Here is a 21,281-nt window from a genome sequence, read left to right on the forward strand (position 1 = left end):
ACCATGGTGCTTTTAATGCGCGGGCTGGCTAGTATACTTAGGTCTAGAAGAACAAAGCAACGTGTGGATTGGTGGAAACGCAAAAAGGTTCGAACCAACACACGGGACAGACGGTATCAATGGCCGGGAAAGGGTACTGGTGATGTAAAAGAAATCGAGGTCTGTGTGTCACGTTTGGTCCCCAGCCAAGGGCATTGGCTCTGCGGAATGCGGGGATCGCTCGAAGAAGTAAAATGCCCTGCGACGGGACGAGGCCGGCATCCGAGCGGCAGAGTGACGCGTATCGTGGCACACAGTCAATAAGTTCCCAGGATCTACACAGTATGGACGCGTGAGATCCAGTCAAGTGTACGAGGCGAGCAGAGCGGGTGGGTCTGCGCAATCCATGCTCAGACTTCCCCCCCCCCCCCATGTCTTCGAGAAAATCGTTGGCTGTGAGCACCGTGGGCAGGAGAAGAAGAAACGGTACAAGACGGGAAGCTCTCTTGTCGCACTACAGTTACATTGTGTGTATCTTTAAGTGGAGAGTTTCAGCGGAGCGGTCCGTTACTGTGGCCTTGCGGTAGCTGGCAGGGAAGAAAAGAGGTCAGCCCTATGGCGGCAGTAGTAGTCAGCGTAATCAAAAGACTTGTGGTCCGACACACGCCATACTTCTGTCTCATCAAGCAGTTACCTTGTCTGGGTATGTGCGTTGTTCGAAAAAAAGAAAAAAGCCAGGACCCTGATTTTTGAGTGCTGATAATCTTCATCTGCGTATCCATAGGGCGTTTCGTCATCCCCACAAGCCTCATTCGCCCAACCGTGGCGCTCTTTTGCATTCTCTCAAACACCCTCTTTATAGGTGCACGGCTTCTTGATAAAGTTCCGAACTTGCCGGTGGCGGGAGCGCTCGCACCGGTGGGCTGCCTGTGTTCCCCGTACGTGTACACCGACATGGTATCACCATGTGTACTCGTATTGAAGCAATAGGCCAAGATGATTGCTCCCTCCATTTCAAATGTGTTCATGTAGCCGGGGTTTCCTAGTCGCCTCGAGTCCTCTTTACGTATACATAGGGCTTCACAAAAAGTGATGCATTCGCGGGTGTAACGGAACCTCGAGGGCATTCTTTTGGAATCTGTGATCTAAACGGACCGCAAAAGAAACCTTGCAACAAACCTTGGGCGAGTCGTGCACAAGATTAGAGGTAACGTTACATCCTCAGACCTCGTGTCCCGAGTGTAGTTTAGCAATAGTAGAGTGGTGCGGGTAGAGTAGTCAGAAAGAGTGCGTGTAAGTGGTGTATGTGTGGGATCACTAGTCTTGAGTTTATTGGGGCTACGTTGTGGATTCAAAAGGGTGGTGATGAACAAACCGACTAGAAAAAAAAGGTAACCGCATGATCACAAAAAGTACGGAGAATTCGGTGTTGGGGCAGTGGGCACGTCATCTTCTCCCAGAAAGGCAAGTATGGGGCGACAAAACAGGAAGCAATGCCCAGACCAAACTAGGCTTACAGGGAAGTAGCGGCCCACGAACAAACGGGACACAAGTGAGAAGGTGGAGCGTAGAGTGAATTATCGTACTGCATTCGACCCGATGCCATGGGCAGCGAGAGAGAGGGGGAGAGAGAGAGATCTGATCTAAACAGTACCTGCTAAATGAGACACCAAATGCTAGAGATGTCGAGGGTGACGGCAAAAGGAGATGAGAACAAAGAAAACACCACACCACGCCAATATCCGCGTAAGGACATACAGTCGTCCGACAAGTGCAACTGCATTTCTCTCCAACATTGCGTGCCCACATGATATCGTGCCGCCGCTGCTGCTGTTGCTGCTACTACACTGCTGCTACCGCCATTGTAATGCGAAATTCCGCATCTCGTACACCGGCGCGACCGCTCGCCGAGCGACACCGTGATTACTTTTTTGCCATTATGTGGGTATCCATATCCAGTTACTATGCGCCTTGCGAGGAGTTGACCTGCTACCGAACCGGTAGAAGTATACATGTATTAACGTCTAGCCCAGCTTCTGGTCCTGGGGGTAGTGACCTCCAGGATGGCGGGGCATGCCTTGTTGCGCCATGGGGTACTGGTTTGACTGCTGCTGCTGTTGCTGCAGATAGCTCTGGTAGTGCAGAGCAGCCTCTGGGGTCATGTAGGCTTGGGGCATGGCCTGGTTGTTGGGGGGCATGCGGGGCTGGCCCGGTGGCACTTGAGCGTGGTTGTCCTCGGGCGACTCGACCGTGTCGTTGTCGACACCGTTTGCATCGCCACTTGAGGGCTCTGGGGCATTCAGGCAGGCCTGCGGGCGTGGTTAAGAATGGAATGCGAAAGGGATTGGGTTGAAAGGGGAGGAGAGCAGCCTTACCTGGATGAGGTTCTTGCCCTCGGGCTTGGTGACCAGCGGTTGCAGCTTAGGTGTGGTAAACGTGTAGACAAGACCCGTCTCAGAGACGACGAGCAGTAGAACTTGGGTGCCGGTAAGAACGGACAATTCGTAGGCCTGCGAGGGTTGCCACGGTCAGCAAAAAGAAGGGCTTCCTCTTGGATGCGCGCAGGTTGGGGAGTTGTAGGTGGATGCGTGTGCAGGATGAGTTCGCGCGGCGCGCACAGGGACAACAAAAAAACGGGCGGGGGTTTTTTTTGACGAGACAAACATACCTTCTTCATGATACCAGCCTTGCGCTTGGAAAAGGTGATATGCCGACGCGACTTGTCCTGGATGAACTTGATTTCAATCTTTCTTCGCTCACGGCCGGGCTTGTCGTCGTCGTCGTCATCGTCGTCGGCAGCGGCGCGCGCACGCTTGACGCCGCGGTTCTCCATGCCCAGGGAGCCATTTCCGTCGTCGTGGACAGAGGGCGACGCGTTCTGGTCGTGCTCGGTGATTTCGCTGGCCATGGTGGTTGTCGAGGACGGCAGTGTGATGGTGGTTACCGGCAGTGTTTGGCGGACGAGGGCCCTAAACTGGATGCGGCGGAGTGTGGGGAGTTGGCAGGCGTTCTTGCGTGGTTTGGGCGGGCTTGCAAAATGTTACAGAACGAACTGCAGACAGGTTGAGTTTGGTTAGACTCAAAGGTTGACCTCAATAGGAAAAGGAAGCGCGGCCTGTTAAAAGATCGGGCGCTGGTCCCTATGTGATGGCGCAGCAGGAAATGGCAAGGAAAGGTGCGCGGGGAGGGCACGCTCGGTCGCACGGTGCTGCCGGCGGAAAGCGCTAATTACTCGGCGAGCCGTGCGGCAGGGAGTGGCTGGGGGGGTGTGCCAGCCAGCGTGACCACACTGACCTGCGCGACCGGGGTGCGAGGGGCCAGGCAGGTGCAGCCAGGCGGGCAGGCAGGCAGGTAGGCAGACCAGACCAAGCCAAGGGAAAAGGGAAGGGGAGAGGGCAGGGCAGGGTAGGGGTGACGGTTCGTGACGGAAAGTACGCACCTCGTTGTGTGACTTTTTTTTTTCTTTTTTGTCCTGGTCCTCTTTTTTGCAGTTGCTGGCCGGGCGTGTTGCTTTTCACGCGCGCCGTTGAGGAGATGGAGGTGGTGGTGGTGGATGGGTGTGTGGAGCGAGGGCAACAGTGTAGAATGGGTGGGCGCGTGTGGTTCTCGTGACCCTGCCTTTTCGCTGTGGGGGGGGGAGCTGGGCCGCGGTATGCCAGGCGCGGACACGCAGGGACAGAAAAGAGTGGTGCAGCGTCGAGGTGTTAGGTATAGCCCGCGAGCTGTCTTGAGAAGGAAAGGGACGAACGGGATTGGGAATGAAACGGCGGGAGTGGTCAAGTATTTCTCTGGACGGCTGCTTTGGCTGCTTTGGTGCGGGCAGGCCGTCAACTACCCACTGGCAACTGGGGGCGGATGCCGCTTGAGCGCGACCCTGGTCACTGCTCTGAATCGCAGATCGGAACAGGAATCGCAGTCCTGGTGGCGGGCTGGCTACAAACGCGACCAGCAGCGGCGCAGGCTTCCTGGTGTTGTAGTATCTATACCACCACCATCACGACAACGACCATCGTCGCCATGGCTGCCTCGACGAGTGTTTTTGTCGAGGAGCGGGCATCGGGCAGTACGGGCGTCTGGACCAGCTGGACCTGTCAGGTCGCTTTTGGAGATGAACAGCAACGGCCCTCCCACACAAAAACAGCGCCGCCCGTGAGGCCGAGGGCTGCGCTAGACGCCAGCTTGGGCACGGCCCGGGACTTGCAACGCCCGTCATTGGCTGCATCGGCGCGCTAGTCCCGCTCAAGTCAGATTGACGGTCAACTGGTGAATGTCGGTTGCCCACCCTCGGGTCGGCCTATACTTGCAAGACACTCACAGACACACGACGCACGGCTTACTCACCCAACTACGCTGCACTCGCTGGCTAGGGCGTGTATGAGAGAGAGTGTCGCTGTCAGGACTAAGTAAGTAGCAAAGGGCCCGTTGGCCTTGGATTTAGCATTAGCACCACGGCCGGCCTATGTACACTACTACTTATCCACGCCCATATGCATGCCACCTACCTACTGCTACCCAAGTGCCCCCCCTCCCGAATGGCCCATGGGCAGCCCTTGTGCATGCAGACCCATCCATCATCCATCGCCTCCCTAGACAACGACAGCTGCCACTGACTGCCACGGTGGCCGACACTTTGCTTGGTCCAGTCCAACGTCCCGCGGCGGCCCTGTGTTTGGACGGTGCAGGTGCTTGGTGGGCCCCCCCCGACTGGGAAGCCGCCGCCTGCATCGCTGGGCAAGCACCACCCTTAGCCTCCTTCCCCGTGCGGTCTCGTTTCGCCAGCTGCCCGGTCTAGCCTTCCTCGCCTGCTGAGCGCCTTCCCTCGCCCTTGCCCTCGCTGCACTGTTGGTGGCGCCTGCCGCCTGCACATTTCCCACCCGCCAGCCCTCCAACAAGCCATCCGTCGTCCACTTTATTTTACTTTGCTTTGCTTCACTCTTACTACTCACTTACCCACGTGACCTCCCCCATCACCACTGCCGCCCATCACCACTGCCGCCCATCACCATTCTCCATGTCCTCCATATACTTCATACATACGCAAACCCTCATGTCGCATCCCTCACCTCACTCTCTCCATAAGTCCTCTGCTTGCTCCACCTCCCCTTCAGTGGCCGCACCGACGTCGCAAGCGCCAAAACATCGAACCACAATGCCCGTTGTGGCGTCCTCATTGGCCCCACGCTCTTGCTTCCAACACTACTGAAACCTCACACGCATCGTCATGTCTGCAAACTGCAACACAACCCCTCGCAGAGCCTCTTAACGCTGAGCCCTTAACACCCCTAATGCCGTGACTTGGTCTTTTTTCTGTTTTGTGACGCCACTTTTTTGCTGCTTGCGTGTGCTTTGCTGGTCGTGCTCTCTTTCCCTTCTTCTCCTTCTCCTTCTTCCTCTTACATCTAATCTTCCTTTAACCCGTCACTCACTCACTCGCTCGACGCAGTGGTTACCCATCACCGAGTACGCCGGACGAACTCTGTTCCATTCTCTGTTCCTATTTTTTCTTCTTCTTTTTTTTTGTTACTTTTGAAGTCTCTGCCAACTTTCAAATCCACTCACTCTTAACCGTATCCAACCGCCAAGATGCCGACCAAGCTGATGATGACATTTGTGGGCATGGACTTGCTCTTTGCTGGCTGTGGAGGGTTGTTGCTGGGCTTCTCCCTCATCTCGGAGCAATCGATGCGTGCCAGTCCTACTGTCGATAATGTCACTAAGAACTTGCTGCTTGGACAGTGTCCCTTGACAGGTACGATGACGGCTCCTAGTGAACACCACTGTGACATTTTGATATACACAATCTATCAATCTTGAAACTATCACTACAACGACATGAACTAACAATGTATTCTAGCTGGTGTCGTCAACGCCATCTTCGTCTTCGTCACCTTCCTCCTCTCCCTCCCAGGTCTCTTCCTCCCCAACAACAGAGGCTGGCTCCGTATCCAAGGCTGGCTCGTCGTCGTCTGCGCTACCTTTACTCTCGGCCTCGGTGTCGCCATCTGGGTTGAGACTCTCGAGACGCGTAGGAACCTCAGTGCCCTCTGGGGAGGCGAGTCTCCTCTTATCCAGTCTCTGTTGCAGCAACGTGTAAGTTCTTCATTAGCCCCCCTACTTAATTGCAAAGGCATACAAGTGTTTTATCAAGTTTGACTAACGTCAAATAAGTTCGACTGCTGCGGCTACGTAAACTCAACCACCCCACCCTTCGTCCAAGACAGCACCTGCCAAAACACGCTCGTCGCCGCGCAAAAGGGCGGCTGCATCGGCAAATTCTCCTCTTTCGCAAACAAGTACCTCGATCAGATCTTCACCGCTGCCTTTGGTATCGTCGGTGTCGACGTCATTCTTGTCCTGTGCATTGCCATGGTGCTCAAGTACCGTATGGAGCAGGAGCGCTACAGGCACATTGATGAGAAGAATGGCTTTGGTGGATTGTAGGGTGGTAATGGTGAGAGTGGGGAAGTAGAAGGGGGTTGAGAAAGAGAAGCAGAGGGGTGATGGGGTGGGGGAAGAGAAGGAAGATGAAGCAGTGTGAGAAGGGTATCTGATCATTCCTTCTTATTCTTCTTTTTCCTTCTCACTCTTAACCCTTTCAGTCCTCCCTTTTTTTTCCCTTCTCTCTTCCTTCCAGATGTTGTAAATGGTGCTCAGCAAGTGGAGGACAAGAAGAAGAAAGTATTAATTAAAAAAAAAACAGTGTCTCAGCAGCGCTGAACAAAAAACTCTGGCGGTTTTAAGTATCATACTCTTCGTTTCTTTTCTTCGTCTTTTTTTCACAAAAAACGTCACTGGGTTGTCCTCTTTGTTCTTTTTTCTTTCTTTCCATATAGATATACTGGAAGCTACGTAGCGGATCCTCCTTTTTTTCAATGTACATAAAAGGCTGAGAATCAGAGTTTTGGTTTTTTTTATAATGTTTGCAATATGTGTGTCTTTTGATTGAAAAAGTGGGGTTTACTCTGGACACACCGAAATAGATGTGTATAATTGTTAATCTTTTTTTTATAAGCATAAAGGGAAGAAAAAAAGAGATATTGTACTCTCGTTTTTTTTCTCCTCCTCTTCTTTCTTTCTCTGCATTTATTCTTCTTCTTCTTTGCTAAGTAATGCGTACACACGAAAAAAAAATATCATGTCGCCCATTTTCATGCCATAATCTCTAGTAAATACTGAATCTTTATAAGTTTTCTTGTTCTCTTTTTCTCTCTCTCTCTCTCTCTCTCTCTCTCTCTCTCTCTCTCTCTCCCCAATTTCAGAACCTATATATTAACAAAAAAATTATTACATATTTTTAGATGCCACTTCGTAGAACGAGTTTTGCGGAGAAAAACATCAGAATATAGTATCATTCTATTTTCAAAAACGTTATATGTTTTTGCTTAAGAAAGTTTGGTGTAATGCTACTCATATGCGTTTGCAAGGAGAAAATCACGAAAGAAGAACGGAATATGATAGACTCCAGACCTTTTTTTTTTGCCGTCAATAACATCACCGTATTTTACAATGTTCGTCTCTCTCTCTCTCTCTCTCTTTATTTTTCTGAATAGTCTTGTTCATTTGCAATTCAAACAGATAAACTACCTATCAAACACCCACCAATAATACATACAAAACCACCCTCACACAAGCCATCCCCATTTCACACGTCACCGCCCAACCAAACCCCTTCAACATCTCTAGTCCAAAACGTCCGTCATTCTCACTTTCAAAACCCGGACAAGTCATCTCGGAGAGATGGTAGTAGTGTGTCACAAAAGTCCGCGTGTCGGTACCCGAACACTTCAGCCTCCTACCCTTGTCTCCAATATATCCCGGCCGCTCGCCGCACGCCTCGACGCCTCACCTCCCCCCCACACACGCACACACAGACATGCCGTTATTCCCTGGACGCGAAAAAAGAACCGTGCGTGTAGACCCAAGAAAGAAACCCAAGAAAAATTCACATGCTTGTATCTTATTACAGGGCTGTTAATCCAACGATAATAGCGGGGAGACGGGGGAGAGCATAATCAAATAGTTTTAAGGACAACAGGAATACAAAGTGGCATTATGGGACTTTCCCCACGTGATGGAAATTGGTGTCAATGCAAACAAGCGTGGTTTAGTTTTTTTTTCAGGGTACAACGGGAACTAAGCAACGCAAACCCCCCACCCACGACGATTGAACCAGCACTTAGCTTGCATGAACAAGGCCGCCGTCTCGCAACAAGCCCCATGCAGCGTGACAGGAGACAGGCGACGGGCGACAGGCGGACAGGACGAGCTTGAACATTTTTGGGAGGTGAGGACTAGAGGTGCATGTGCGAGGGCAAAGTGGGGTTTCATCTGCCCTGTCTTGCAGATATTGGCTGCCGTGGCTTGGACGCGACCAAGCGAAGGGGTCAAACGTTTGAAGAGATTCCTTTTCAGGCAGCGGTTGGAGCCTCGTCTCTCTTTCTAGACCGCCTTGGCAATTTCGCTCAAAGGAAATCACGGCTTGCGTGCATGAAATGAGCGTCGAAAATCGTTGCAACTTTTGATGAGGGTGGCTCGGGCGACGCGGGGATGTGCGACACGTACCTGCTCCTGCAGATCCCCCTGAGAGCGTTGCGTGGAACCCAACCATGCCAAGCACTGAGCCGACGACGGTGGGAATTGCTTCTGATTGAGGGGTGCAGGGGTTGCTGCCATCATGGCGCAACTTGTGTGAACGAGGTTTGATTGTTGGTCATGGCTGACGGCATGCTTTGGGAACGTGGGGTCTGGGAGTAGCATCCGAACATCGAGCTATGTTCAAGTCTGCGCAGCATCGACCAAGTCAAGATCAGACTCTTCATTCTGCTTGAAGATGCCGCGCGAGGGTGCAGATGGCGATGACTTGTGTGTCTTTTTGAAGAACTTGCTGAGCCGGAGCTGGCTGTCTTCCTCGTCATTCCCAAAAACGTCGTGAATCTTCTTGCCGCCTATTCGCGACGCATGTTCCAATCGTGCGCACATTCGCTCTACAGAGTTTTTGGTTTCTAGAATCGCAATGTCCACCACCGCGCCAGCTTCGACAATAGAATTGCCTAGAAGCTTGATCTGCTGCGCAAGTGCATCGATCTGCTCGTTAAACTGCCTAACCTCTGATGAAGCCGGCACTGGAGCTTGAATTGGGGAAGAGCCTGCTTCGGACGGTGCTGAACTTGACAACGGCTGGTACGGCACAGCCAGGAGCCCTGGTCCAATGGCGATATCGAGAAGGGCCAGCCGGGCGGCGAGGCGGCCATAGTCAGTACTCTTATTTATGAAGAAGTCGGGTGAATTTGCAACGTGGTCAAGTACAAGGTTATGTGCCGTATGATCTGCAAGAGACGTGCTGACTGGTGTTGGGTAAAGCAGGAACGAGAGAGCCAGATGGCGCTGGAGGTATGCGGTCAATGGGCACTTTGCTGGAAGGGCGCAGGTCAAGTTTCTCTGTAATACAGGATGGGTGATTTTGGTTAGTAGCTGGGGCATGATTGTGTTGAGCTGGGAGGCGATTAGAAAGGGTACATCGTCTTGTGGAGGAGGGCCTCCTACGCCTGATATTAGCTTGTTGTTGTCGGTGAAATTGCAAATAATGGCTTCCATGGAGTCTTGTACAGCATACAGAACGTCAAAGTCTGCGGTAACACGGGTATCCAAGCATACGTGACATAGTAGATATAATGCATGGCTGCGAGTGGCTGTTTTCAACCTGTGGATGTCAACGACGGTGTTTTTTGTCAGAATCTCTTGTGCTTACCATGGCGCGGCTCGAGTAAGCAGTCTAGTGATTGGTTTCAAAAATGGCGGAATAAACGTTTTGATTTCAGATTGCGAGACAGATTGCGGAAGCAGCTGAGTATTCGACTCGAGTTGTGTGATGTTGGTGCCTATGCTTTTGAATATAGCGTCGAGTCTTTGTGAGTCGAGCAGGTCATGGAGATGGGCATGGTGAGCCTGGTGAATGTTAGAAGTTGTTTTGCATTGAACATGGGTGAGACGCCACCTCGAGGATTTCAAGGTACTTGCAATTAAGCGCCTCATTTTGGTTATAGCAAACTGCAAGGATTAATAGAGGAAAAGTAATAATGAGGCGGTGCGCGTACTTTGATCAATCATCCATGAGGCCAACTCTTTGGGAAGCTCTTGGATACGGAACACGTGCTGTGCAAAGCCGGTCATGAATGCCTGGTCTCTGGTGTCGGGCCGCTGGAAGTTTGAAGCCCAGCGATGCTGGGGAAGGACATTGATGGGAAACTTGGTCTGCATAGGGATCGTGTCTACGTCATGTTCAAAAAAGTAAAAGACGGTTTCCATTTGCGTAGCGTTTGTTCTTTGCATGGCTTGGAGGAGCCGATGGGCTTTGTGCGGGTCATCATCGTCATCTTGCACGGCCTGACCGAGTGTTTCCTCGTTGATGGTGATTCGCATAGTCACTGGCTCTTCCACAGCCTTGTTGAGCACGGCTTTGTGCTCCTGGATCTTGCGCTCAGTCTCGAGATTCTTCTGGGCCGTCTGTACTAGGGTGTCGAACTTTTTCTTATCGTCCCTGGCCTTCTTGGTGGGTATGCGTAGTCCGTCTTCATCGTTGTCGGAGGTGCGCTTGTATCGGGTGGTGATTGTGGCCGTCTTTGGGGGGTTGGGCTTTGGGGCAGTGACGCCAAAGTCGAGATCGGGGAGGGAGTCATCATCGGAGTCTGAATTGAGCACGACCTCTGTGCCATTGGAGGTAATGCGCCTGCTGGTGGTGGGTGGGACTGGCGCTGTCTGCAATGGTGCGGGGGGGTGTATATTTGTTTGCGGCGGGGCAGGGGAGAAGAAGTCACGGATGCTTCTCTTGTGCGGCTTCATGACTTCATGGCTTGTGGGGTTATATGTGGTGGCTGGTGGTGTATGGCTTCATGGCGGGGTGCAGTCGAGAGGCGGCGTCACGCGTCTGGCGGGCAGCAAGGTCTGGCACGGTATCACGTGATGAATCTTACTAAGAAAAGAAAGTATACCACGATAGACGTCGGGGGCGGTGGGCGCTTTCGACCGAGCCCGAGATACTAACCCGATGTGGGCATTGACGACATAGAGTGGCCGGGCTGGCGCCTCAGCCGGCATCCGTGCCAGTATGCTCGCTGTTTGGCGCACACATGGTTTGGCAGCTAACGTCGCAGGCTGTCTGTGTTCCGGGTGGGTGGGCTGGGCTGGGGCTGAAAACAAGGCTGTTTGGAGGGGTTTGGCTGATTACGGGATGCTACAGAGGGAGTGTGTGTATGTGCTATTTGTGGAGCGGTGCAACGGCGAGGGTGATGGCATGGAGCATAGCAACGAGGGCAGAGCAGCAGCACAGACGGACTCGGACCCGACCATCTCCCGCCTCATCCAGATGCAGAGCCTCGAGTGGAGTCGGGGAACAGAAGGGACAAATAAAGGGCGAAAAATGACGCGCGACGAGGTGGCTGTCCCCGTCAGCCAACCAGGCCGGTGCTGACTGAGACGGCGCATGCTGATGGCATGGCTGACTTTTGGTCCACGGATCTCTGCGTCTGTATGGTGCATGTCAATATTGCACATTGATAATGCAGATTCCGCACAGCCGTGGGCTTACTAGAAACCATGTCGGCGGCGTGTACTAAGTTAAGTACAGATGCGACAAATCCTATTCTGGCCATCTGGCAAAGACGGGCCACGCGTCACCAAATGCCATGGCCTGCCGCCCGTCGTCGGTACGCGTGCTTCGGACGGTCAGGTCGCAGGGCGGACCTCCGGAAACAAGAGGTGACCTAGCGCCGCAGCATCTTGGGCGAGCCCGTAGCGGCCGGCCGAGCAAAAAGAGGATGAGGCGTGTGCTTTGCCTGCCTACCCGCATCGCTGCCAGTGCCAGTGCCAGTGGAGCTGCTGTCGCTGGTGCTGAAGTAGTATGTAAGCAATCAGCAAAGCAAAAGCCCAAAGCAAAGGACACACCCGCCAGGACAAGCCAAGCCAGCGCAAAGCAACGCACCCCGTCAAGGGTCTGGCAAAGCAACAATAACGTACTTGCGCCCTCTGCCCCCGTTTCCCCTCCTGCTTGCTTGCTTGCTTGCTTGCCCTGCGTCTTACCAGTCGCTGCCATCATCGTCGCCGTCACCGTCGTCGCCATTGCACCGTATTGAATCATTCCCATTGCGGCACAGCCGCATAATCGCTCTCCGGCTGCGCGCCGCGCCCAGCCTAAACTACCGTTTGGTCTTGTAACCGCTGTTTCTCGTCCGCCGGCTTCTAATATCCGCGCCGTCAACCACCCATCTGTTCTCACCCTCCGCCACAACAACAACAACCACTACACCTACCACAACCACCCGATCGCCCTCGCCCTCCCCGCCACCACATGTACTGAACCTATCGTCACGCCCACCTCCCGTGCACAGCTCGAATTGGCTTGCACCACCGCGTAGAGCCTTTCTGGCTCAGGCTGCCGCCTCCCCTGCCGTTCCGCAGCTCCCCCGACGACAATCACCATGACGCTGCAAAACGAGCCCGACGAGACAGAGGTCTCGCACCCCCAGAAGCGCATCCGATGTGAGTCGCCTGCCTGCTCTTGAACCCGCTGCTTACCGCCTGCCTGCCTGCGACTTGTGCTGACACTGCTTGTAGGGGCCACACATCGCGCGACGGGCACAAAAGCCGCCATCAAGCGAAACTCTCTCAAGGAACGCCTGCACCGGCGCATAGGCTCGGGAGGAGAGAAGCGATATTCGCTCGGCAAGGAAGACGGTTCCCAGCACGGCGACCAGTCGGTCGAGGGTTCAGATGATGTCGAGCCCGAAGTGGACGAGAACGAAGGAGGTCGCAAAGTCTACTTCAACGTACCCTTGCCCCAGAGTGCGCGCGACGAAGAAGGCCACCCCCTCGAATCGTACGCTCGCAACAAGATAAGAACCGCCAAATACACGCCTCTCAGTTTCATACCAAAGAATCTGTGGTTCCAGTTCCACAACATTGCCAATGTCTACTTCTTGTTCATCATCATTCTCGGTGTATGTTTTTGCCCGCCCGCCCCTTCCGCCCCTTCCGCCCACCCATCTCTCCCCCAAAACTGACTCCAACCCCTTTAGATCTTCTCCATTTTCGGTGCCTCGAACCCGGCACTTAACGCAGTGCCCCTCATTGTCATTCTCGTCGTAACTGCCATCAAGGATGCCGTTGAGGATTGGCGGAGAACCGTCCTCGACATGGAGCTGAACAACGCTCCGGTCCACCGACTTGTCGACTTTAACAATGTTAACACGGCCGAAGACTCGATATCGCTATGGCGCAGGATCAAGAAGGCGACATCAAAGAGCATAGTCACAACCTGGCGGCTTCTCAAGGGTGTTAAAGGTGGAAAGGGAAAGCAGGGCAGCGATAGGGCCGTCGACGTTACCCGGCCTTCAGTCGACACTCGGCGAGCCTCGGTCATGTCGCATACTGAATCATACCTAGGAAACGAAGGCGACATTCAGATGACACCAGTCCCTTCACCTCTGCCTGGACAGTCCCCTACCCAGTCCCCATCCTGGCCGCTAGGACCCGGAGAGAACGACAAGATTCGCGGCGCTGACTCGAAACCCGAGATCACCCAGAAGTTTTGGGGAAGCGTCTTGAATCCTTACAAGTCTGTCCCCGATAAAGCCCGCTTCAAGAAGGACGCGTGGAAGAACGTCCAGGTTGGCGACTTTGTGCGTCTATACAACAACGAAGAAATCCCCGCCGACGTCATTGTCCTTTCCACATCTTCCGAGGATGGCGCCTGTTATGTCGAAACTAAGAATCTGGACGGCGAAACGAACCTCAAGGTCCGCAGCGCACTGCACTGTACCCGTGATGTACGACACGCTCGACACTGCGAACGCGCCGAATTCGTCATTGAGAGCGAAGGCCCCCACTCGAACCTCTATTCGTACAGCGCAGCCATCCGGTGGCAGCAACACAACACAAAGGACCCCGAGGCGCAACCCTATGAAATGGTCGAGCCTATTTCCATCAACAATCTGGTCCTCCGTGGATGTCAATTGCGAAACACTGAGTGGATTCTGGGAGTAGTCATCTTCACTGGTGACGAGAGCAAGATCATGATCAACTCTGGAATCACACCTAGCAAGCGAGCCCGCATCTCAAAAGAACTTAATTGGAACGTCGTGTACAACTTCTTCATCTTGGCCGCCATGTGTCTGGTGTCTGGAATTGTGCTGGGAGTTTCGTGGGCTCGAAATGACACTTCGCACTCCGTCTTCGAGTATGGCTCATACGGAGGCGCCCCTGCCACTGACGGTGTCATCGCCTTCTGGGCTGGTGTGATTCTCTTCCAAAACTTGGTCCCTATTTCACTCTACATTACGTTGGAAATCATCCGAACACTCCAGGCCCTCTTCATCTACAGCGACATCAACATGTATTACGAAAAGCTCGACTACCCGTGTACCCCGAAGTCCTGGAACATCTCCGATGATGTTGGTCAAATCGAATACATTTTCTCGGACAAGACCGGAACTCTTACTCAGAACGTCATGGAGTTCAAGAAGGCAACCATCAACGGTGTTCCCTATGGAGAAGCATACACCGAAGCCCAAGCCGGAATGCAGCGAAGACAAGGCATCAACGTCGAGGTTGAAGGTGCAAAGGCCCGTGATCAGATCGCAAGGGATCGTGCACGTATGCTCGAGGGCATCCGGAAGATGCACGATAATCCTTATCTGTGGGACGACGACCTGACTTTTGTTGCGCCCGACTTCATCGATGACCTACGCGGAGATGCCGGAATGGAACAGAAGCGGGCCAATGAGGAGTTCATGCTTGCTTTGGCTCTTTGCCACACTGTTGTTACCGAACGCACCCCCGGCGACCCACCCAAGATCGAGTTCAAGGCCCAATCACCCGATGAAGCTGCACTTGTTGCTACAGCTCGTGATGTTGGATTCACATTTGTCGGCCGCGAAGACGACAACCTAATTTTGAACATCTTAGGACAAGAGCGCAGGTACCAGGTTCTCAACACTCTCGAATTCAACTCCAGCAGGAAGCGCATGAGCGCAATCATCAGGATGCCCGATGGCAAGATCATCCTCTTCTGCAAGGGTGCTGACAGCATGATTTACTCAAGATTGATCCCCAATGAGCAAAGACAGCTTCGCGCCGATACTGGAGAGCACCTGGAAATGTTTGCACGAGAGGGACTGCGAACACTTTGTATTGCTCAGAGAGAAATCTCTGAAGAGGAGTACCAAGAGTGGAGCAAGGACTACGATGTTGCTGCCAACGCCATCCAGGGACGTGAGGACAAGTTGGAAGAAGTGTCTGATCGCATCGAAAATAACCTTTGGCTACTAGGAGGAACCGCCATTGAGGATCGACTTCAGGACGGTGTACCAGAGTCCATCTCGCTTCTCGGTCAGGCAGGTATCAAGCTCTGGGTCCTGACTGGTGACAAGGTAGAGACGGCCATCAACATTGGTTTCTCGTGCAACCTGCTCGACAACGACATGGATCTCATTATTCTCAAGGTCACAGATGATACCATTGCATCCGTGGAAGCTCAGCTCGACGAAAAACTCAAAATCTTTGGTCTCGAGGGTTCCGAGGAGGAGCTGGCTGCCGCTCAAAATGACCACGAACCACCTCCACCCACGCATGCCATTATCATCGATGGAGACACACTCAAGCTGGCTTTGGACGAGTCTGTCAAGAGAAAGTTCCTCTTGCTCTGCAGGAGATGTCGATCTGTCCTGTGCTGCAGAGTCAGTCCCAGTCAAAAGGCAGCTGTTGTCAACATGGTCAAGACCGGACTTGACTGCCTTACCCTTGCCATTGGAGACGGTGCCAACGATGTTGCCATGATTCAAGAGGCACATGTTGGTGTCGGTATCGCCGGTGTTGAGGGTCGCGCGGCTGTCATGTCTTCGGATTACGCGATTGGTCAATTCCGCTTCTTGACTCGCCTGGTGCTTGTTCATGGCAGATGGTCGTACCGCAGACTTGCGGAGACCATTGCCAACTTTTTCTACAAAGTGAGCCATTTTTCATAATTGCCAACTTGTTTATACTAATATGCAATAGAACATTGTTTGGACCTTTGCCCTCTTCTGGTACCAGATTTACACCAACTTTGACAGCCAGTATATTTTCGACTACACATACATCATCTTCTTCAACTTGGCGTTTACGTCACTCCCTGTTATTGTCATGGGTGTTTTGGACCAGGATGTCGATGACAAGGTGTCTCTGGCTGTTCCACAACTATATCGCCGCGGTATTGAGCGCAAGGAGTGGACGCAACCAAAGTTTTGGTACGTGTGATGCTCCAGAATTACTTGAAAATTTCTAACATATTTGTAGGGCGTACATGGTTGATGGTATCTATCAATCTGCCATTGCTTTCTTCTTCCTCTATGAGATATTCGAGCCCGCAACTTTTGCGACCTCGAACGGCTTGGACATTGCCGAGTACCGACGCATGGGTATCTATGCCGCTACTACTGCCGTCTGTGCCGCCAACATTTACGTTCTGTACAACACTTACCGATGGGATTGGTTAATGGTCCTCATCGTCATCATCAGTACCCTCTTCATCTGGCTCTGGACTGGCGCCTACACCTCCTTTACTTCCAGTCAACAGTTCTACAAGGCCGGAGCCGAAGTCTACGGAAACCTCAATTTCTGGGCATACGTTCTGTGTGCTACCATGGCTTGTTTGCTTCCCCGTTTCATCTTCAAAGCCACGCAGAAGATGTACTTTCCGTTGGATGCCGACATTATTCGAGAGCAAGTCAAGCAAGGCAAATTTGACTATCTTAAAGAATCCACTTCATTCATTCCTCCACCGCCAGAGAAGTTTGCTTCTTCACCAGATTCGAGCATCCCAGAAGCCGATGCTTCCAAGTATACGGCTGCAAACGCTACTCCTACTGACGAAGATGTACGACCAATATACCCCCCTTCGGTTGCGCCCACAGCCACGACGCATAACCCGAGAAGCCAAAATGGAAGCAATAGCACCGACTATACCTTCCGTCGCTCCATGGAAGGCCTCCCACCAGCACCCACTTCAGACGCTCCTCCCATCAACACCCGCATGTCGACTGAATGTCGTGTGCGACCGAGCTACGACCGTGCGCGCATGTCGATGGACCGTGTTCGCCCTAGTTTCGAGCAGAGCAACGATTTTACGTCAGCAGCTATGCTGACGCGACTCGAGTCGTCGCATAGCCGAAACAGCATCCAGGGCAACCGGGCCAGCTACCAGGTCGCAGATGGTGCCAACGCACAACCGGCCGTCATGAGCCGGTTACGCAACGCCATACGAAGAGCAACGATTACGCGCGAAGAGCTGCCCGAGCATCTCCGACAACATCAGCAACAACAATCAAACGGCGAGGATGTACCAGACGTACCGCCGGTACCCAAATCGCCAGTGCCTAAGTCGCCTCCTGCGAGCCCGCCCAGGTAGTCCCTGTGGCGGTTGGTTGTTTTGAAACGAAAACCGCGCACGCGGGAGGGGGGTTTGGGTTAGGACTAATAAAATGTTAATGTTTTGTGCTTGGCTTCTTTGAAAAGGGTCTTTTTTTGAACAGACAAGAAGAAAGAAAGAAATTAAAGCGATACAAAGGGAAATGAATGAATTGCATAGCGTTGCGGGGGGAGGGGAAACCTTGCCAGTCTTTTTTTTTTTTTCAAACTTCTGTTTTTTGATTTTTCGTTTCCCCCTCCCCCTCACCCAGTCTCCCATTCTTGTTTTGAGAATTTTTATTATTTTTGCTCTACCGTTTTGTCCTTTTATCTTTTTGTCCCTCCTTTTTTCCATCACCTGCCCTTCCTATCTGTTTCGCGCACTCGTATACCTTTTGTTTTTATTTTACCATTCGTTGCCACTTTTTTTATTGATGAAAGGAACTCTCATCCTACGACTCTGGTGTTATTTTCCTTTTGTGTAAATACATCCACTTCTCTTTTTTTTCTGCTTCTGTTTTTTTTGGATGGGTCCTTGGATTTACTCTGAATCCCCTTGGGTTCTCGACCCTTCTTCGTTAAAAGGAGGGATGGGTTGATATGGGAATGTCGTACGTGGCGATGAAAGAGGAAGGGGAAGGGACACGGTGAGAATGCGATATGAAGGGGTGGTTAGTCGTATATATACATATACACATATATTGGATTTTAGTACCCATGGAAATACCAGAGTCTGTCATTTGAATGGTTTTGTTGAAGACTGAGGTGATGATGTGTCTTTGTTGTATGTTTATTGCGGGTATCTGTGAGGAGCGTTACTACTTTGTGTACAGCGCCAGTGTATACGCATGACGAGAGAGTGAAACAGTTTCTTCCAACTCTTGATCACAGTATCATCTTCGTCTCACTTCTCACCTACACATCCAACGTTTCGAGATCAATCTCACTCTACCTCTAACCTCAACGCATCATATTGCACATACACCGCCTCAGGCAACACCGCACTCTCATTCCCCGTCGCATTATACGGCAGTGCCAACACAATCTCATTCTCCCCTTCCTTCAGTAAATCCCCCGAAAACACGAATTTGTGCGCCAAATGATAGCACGAGACTGCCGAACGCACAGCGCAGGATGAAGACTGGTAGTACCTGTATCCCACAATATTAGCTTTTACTTCCTCTTACACCGACAACCACACCATCTTCATTATCGATCTTGGAGTGGGGGAAAAGAAAAAGAAAAAGGGGGGGGGAGGGGGATAACATACGGAATAACCCAATCCTCCAGCACCTCCCCATTCACCATCACCCTAAGCGGAAGATTCGCCCATCTCTCCCCAGTATCTAGATCCGTATTCCCCGCCGCCGTCTTCGCACCCGCCAGTTGCACCGTGAACGTTGCTTTTCCGCTCTCCTTCACATCGCCCTCTTCTACATCAAACCGTATACTCCAATCGTACACGTGATCCGGCACAGGTACCGGTCGCAGGCTATTCGCTTTACCGCCGAACACAGCCCAGTGGACGTAATTGAGCGCTTGGGCTGGATCGTCTTTGCCGACGCGAAAGTGGATGCCGGTGGGGAAATCGCGGATGAAATCGTATGCCGCCCAGTAGAGTCTGTATTCTTCTGTGAGGAGGGGGTGGGTAGGAGAGGGTGCGGTGCCGTGGAGGAATTCGCCCGAGGATTTATCGGGAGTGCCGATGCGGAAGAGTTCTTTGCCTGCGGATTCTGGCGTCCAGGTTATGTTTAAGGAGGTGGTTTGGGAAGCGGAGATGAGGAGGGAGTCGTGGGTGTAGTCGCCGAAGATGGAGGAGGCGGAGAGGGTTAGGCGGTAGGATCCTGGTTTTACCCGGGGAATGGAAATGGTGCCGGTAGAGGGGATGGGCGTCCAGTATTGGTATGCGGTGCTGTTTGCGGCGTTGTCTTGGTAGTTGTGACCGGTGGTGGTGAGGATAGCGATGGGGTTTTGGGCGCCGGTGGGGAGAGCGATGTTTGCTGAGAAAGTACCGCGGGCAGATGAAGTAATGAGATTCGGGACGTGGGCGGCGATGGAGTCGTAGAAGGGGGCGTTCCAATCTGGACGCTGACCGTACTGTTCTGCATCTTTACGCAGTTCAGATAGCGTGCCGCCGGTGTTGAAGTGGAAGTATTGCGGGCCGAATGTGCGGTCGAAGCCGTTGGTTATGTTGGGGGTTTGGGCGCCGTGATGGTTGGAGACCATGTAGTTGTAGACAATTCCGTCGACGACGAGATCTGAGTGTGTGGGACCGCCGAAGTAGGTTTCGACAGTGTTGTGGACGAGCCAGGCGCCGTAGGTGGTGCCGTTTGTGGTGCGGCCATCGGCGTACATGCCGTGGGCGAGGTGGTTGCGCCAGCTATCTTGGAAGGTGTACTTGGTGAAGTAGTCTCCTACACCCTTTACGTATGGGTCATCTTTGTTGACGAGCTGCCAGGTGGCGTCTTGAACGACTACTTGTCCGTTTTGATCTGGACGTGGTGCGGAAAACTTGTCGTTGGTGATGAAGTGGGTGAAAAGTGGAGGGTCATGGTTGGGTCTGAATAGAGTCCGGAACTCCTGCAGGTTCCGCAGAAATGGCGTAGTCTCGTTGTGGTATACTATTCGGCTGAACGTGTGGAGTCCCGTCTCGCCTTCTCTCAGGAACCAGTATTGCTCAAGCCGTTGACCGGTAGGCGCATAGGTTTCTCCCATGCTAATACCGCCATATGGAGTGCCTGTCGAGTCGGTGCCGTTGAATAGTTGATAATGAACATCCTTACCACGACCAGGCGTCCAGAAGCCACTTGGAGTACTGTTTGAAGTGGAATGGTCAGCTCATCATATCTGTGCTCTTCGAGTATGATTTTCACCAACCAGTAGCAATCAAGATAAGGTCCAACACCAGTGTTACCAGATTCCGTTCCAAGAAGGTTTTGGCCGTCAAGTGTCAAAACATTGATATACCCTTTGGATTTGCTAACCGATGCAACCAGCCGGTTGTTAGCAATAGTGAGACTCTGATTGTTTTGACTGGCTTTCAGAAAGGCCCATGTATTGGTACAGAATAGAAGCGTCGCTGTGACCGTAATGGCACGCATGATGAATGCTTAGCGATGCGACAAAGACGTCTTGGCTCGATGGTGTTCTTATTTCCATTGTTTATAACCAAACATCCGGGAAAATTAATATAGAATGACGGGTGGACTAGTCGGAATCTAGGGTAAAGGAGGAGTCCGGGATACGGATAAATACGCTAGTCGGGCCTTCGGTGGGATGTAGGCCGAAAATGGCCACCATTGAAGTTCTTCTACTTGCGTACGGGACAAGTGGTGAACTAGTTCTTGACTAGGCAATGTGGGGCTGGAGATGTAAACTATGTTCCCAGGATGTTACCTGAGAACCTAGACATGCTTTGCGAGAGCCCCGGTAGTGCGTACTTTGCCAGAGGCTTTCGCACGTCACAGTGTGTTAAATTACACAGCATCACCCCAGTCTCTCTCAATATACTACGTTTGGATGTTTCGAAAGAGATTACAAATTTCATCAGATTGTTATACGCTCTAGTGTAGAATCTGAAATTTGAATCATCTGTCAACAGGCCCATATGCTAATGAGGTACAAAACGAAAACAATACTAGCGGTACATCGACTGTGCACCAATCCATCATGTCTCTCGATCTAGCGACTGCGCCAGAATCATAGCATAGCACCGACCTCTCCTCGCAACAAGCTCCCCATGGGTCCCCTGCTCATCTACCCGCCCATTGTGCATTACCAAGGTACAGCCACACCGTTTGGTTGTCGACAATCGATGCGCAACTGCAACACATTCGTCAATCATTGTCAAGTCACACCATATACTG

At 52.3% G+C, this 21,281-nt stretch overlaps 6 protein-coding genes across 6 annotated transcripts; 2 read left to right on the forward strand and 4 right to left on the reverse strand.

The window, feature by feature from the left end:
• Positions 1-2,003: 2,003 nt before the first annotated feature.
• On the reverse strand, positions 2,004-2,887 carry COCVIDRAFT_91669 (hypothetical protein; the record flags this gene model as incomplete). The annotated part of the gene is made up of 3 exons (XM_014704015.1): positions 2,004-2,288; positions 2,355-2,489; positions 2,648-2,887. The coding sequence occupies 3 exons, from the start codon at positions 2,885-2,887 to the stop codon at positions 2,004-2,006; spliced, it is 660 nt and encodes a 219-aa protein (XP_014559501.1).
• A 606-nt stretch (positions 2,888-3,493) lies between these two features.
• COCVIDRAFT_13573 (hypothetical protein) lies at positions 3,494-4,963 on the reverse strand (the record flags this gene model as incomplete). Its single annotated transcript, XM_014703945.1, has 3 exons — positions 3,494-3,944; positions 4,482-4,698; positions 4,930-4,963. The coding sequence occupies 3 exons, from the start codon at positions 4,961-4,963 to the stop codon at positions 3,494-3,496; spliced, it is 702 nt and encodes a 233-aa protein (XP_014559431.1).
• A 599-nt stretch (positions 4,964-5,562) lies between these two features.
• Positions 5,563-6,420, forward strand: COCVIDRAFT_24186 (hypothetical protein; the record flags this gene model as incomplete). The annotated part of the gene is made up of 3 exons (XM_014703968.1): positions 5,563-5,728; positions 5,834-6,069; positions 6,148-6,420. The coding sequence occupies 3 exons, from the start codon at positions 5,563-5,565 to the stop codon at positions 6,418-6,420; spliced, it is 675 nt and encodes a 224-aa protein (XP_014559454.1).
• A 2,334-nt stretch (positions 6,421-8,754) lies between these two features.
• On the reverse strand, positions 8,755-10,818 carry COCVIDRAFT_91611 (hypothetical protein; the record flags this gene model as incomplete). The annotated part of the gene is made up of 5 exons (XM_014704016.1): positions 8,755-9,471; positions 9,523-9,679; positions 9,728-9,924; positions 9,974-10,026; positions 10,074-10,818. 5 exons carry the CDS (start codon positions 10,816-10,818, stop codon positions 8,755-8,757), a joined length of 1,869 nt encoding a protein of 622 aa, XP_014559502.1.
• Positions 10,819-12,452: 1,634 nt separating this feature from the next.
• On the forward strand, positions 12,453-17,416 carry COCVIDRAFT_13576 (hypothetical protein; the record flags this gene model as incomplete). Its single annotated transcript, XM_014703946.1, has 5 exons — positions 12,453-12,513; positions 12,589-12,971; positions 13,050-15,977; positions 16,027-16,256; positions 16,306-17,416. The coding sequence occupies 5 exons, from the start codon at positions 12,453-12,455 to the stop codon at positions 17,414-17,416; spliced, it is 4,713 nt and encodes a 1,570-aa protein (XP_014559432.1).
• Positions 17,417-18,358: 942 nt separating this feature from the next.
• Positions 18,359-20,516, reverse strand: COCVIDRAFT_91675 (polysaccharide lyase family 4 protein; the record flags this gene model as incomplete). The annotated part of the gene is made up of 3 exons (XM_014704017.1): positions 18,359-18,566; positions 18,686-20,230; positions 20,293-20,516. 3 exons carry the CDS (start codon positions 20,514-20,516, stop codon positions 18,359-18,361), a joined length of 1,977 nt encoding a protein of 658 aa, XP_014559503.1.
• Positions 20,517-21,281: the final 765 nt, after the last annotated feature.

This window comes from Bipolaris victoriae, assembly GCF_000527765.1.
Source record: "Bipolaris victoriae FI3 unplaced genomic scaffold scaffold_18, whole genome shotgun sequence".
Classification (NCBI taxonomy): Eukaryota; Fungi; Ascomycota; class Dothideomycetes; order Pleosporales; family Pleosporaceae; genus Bipolaris; species Bipolaris victoriae.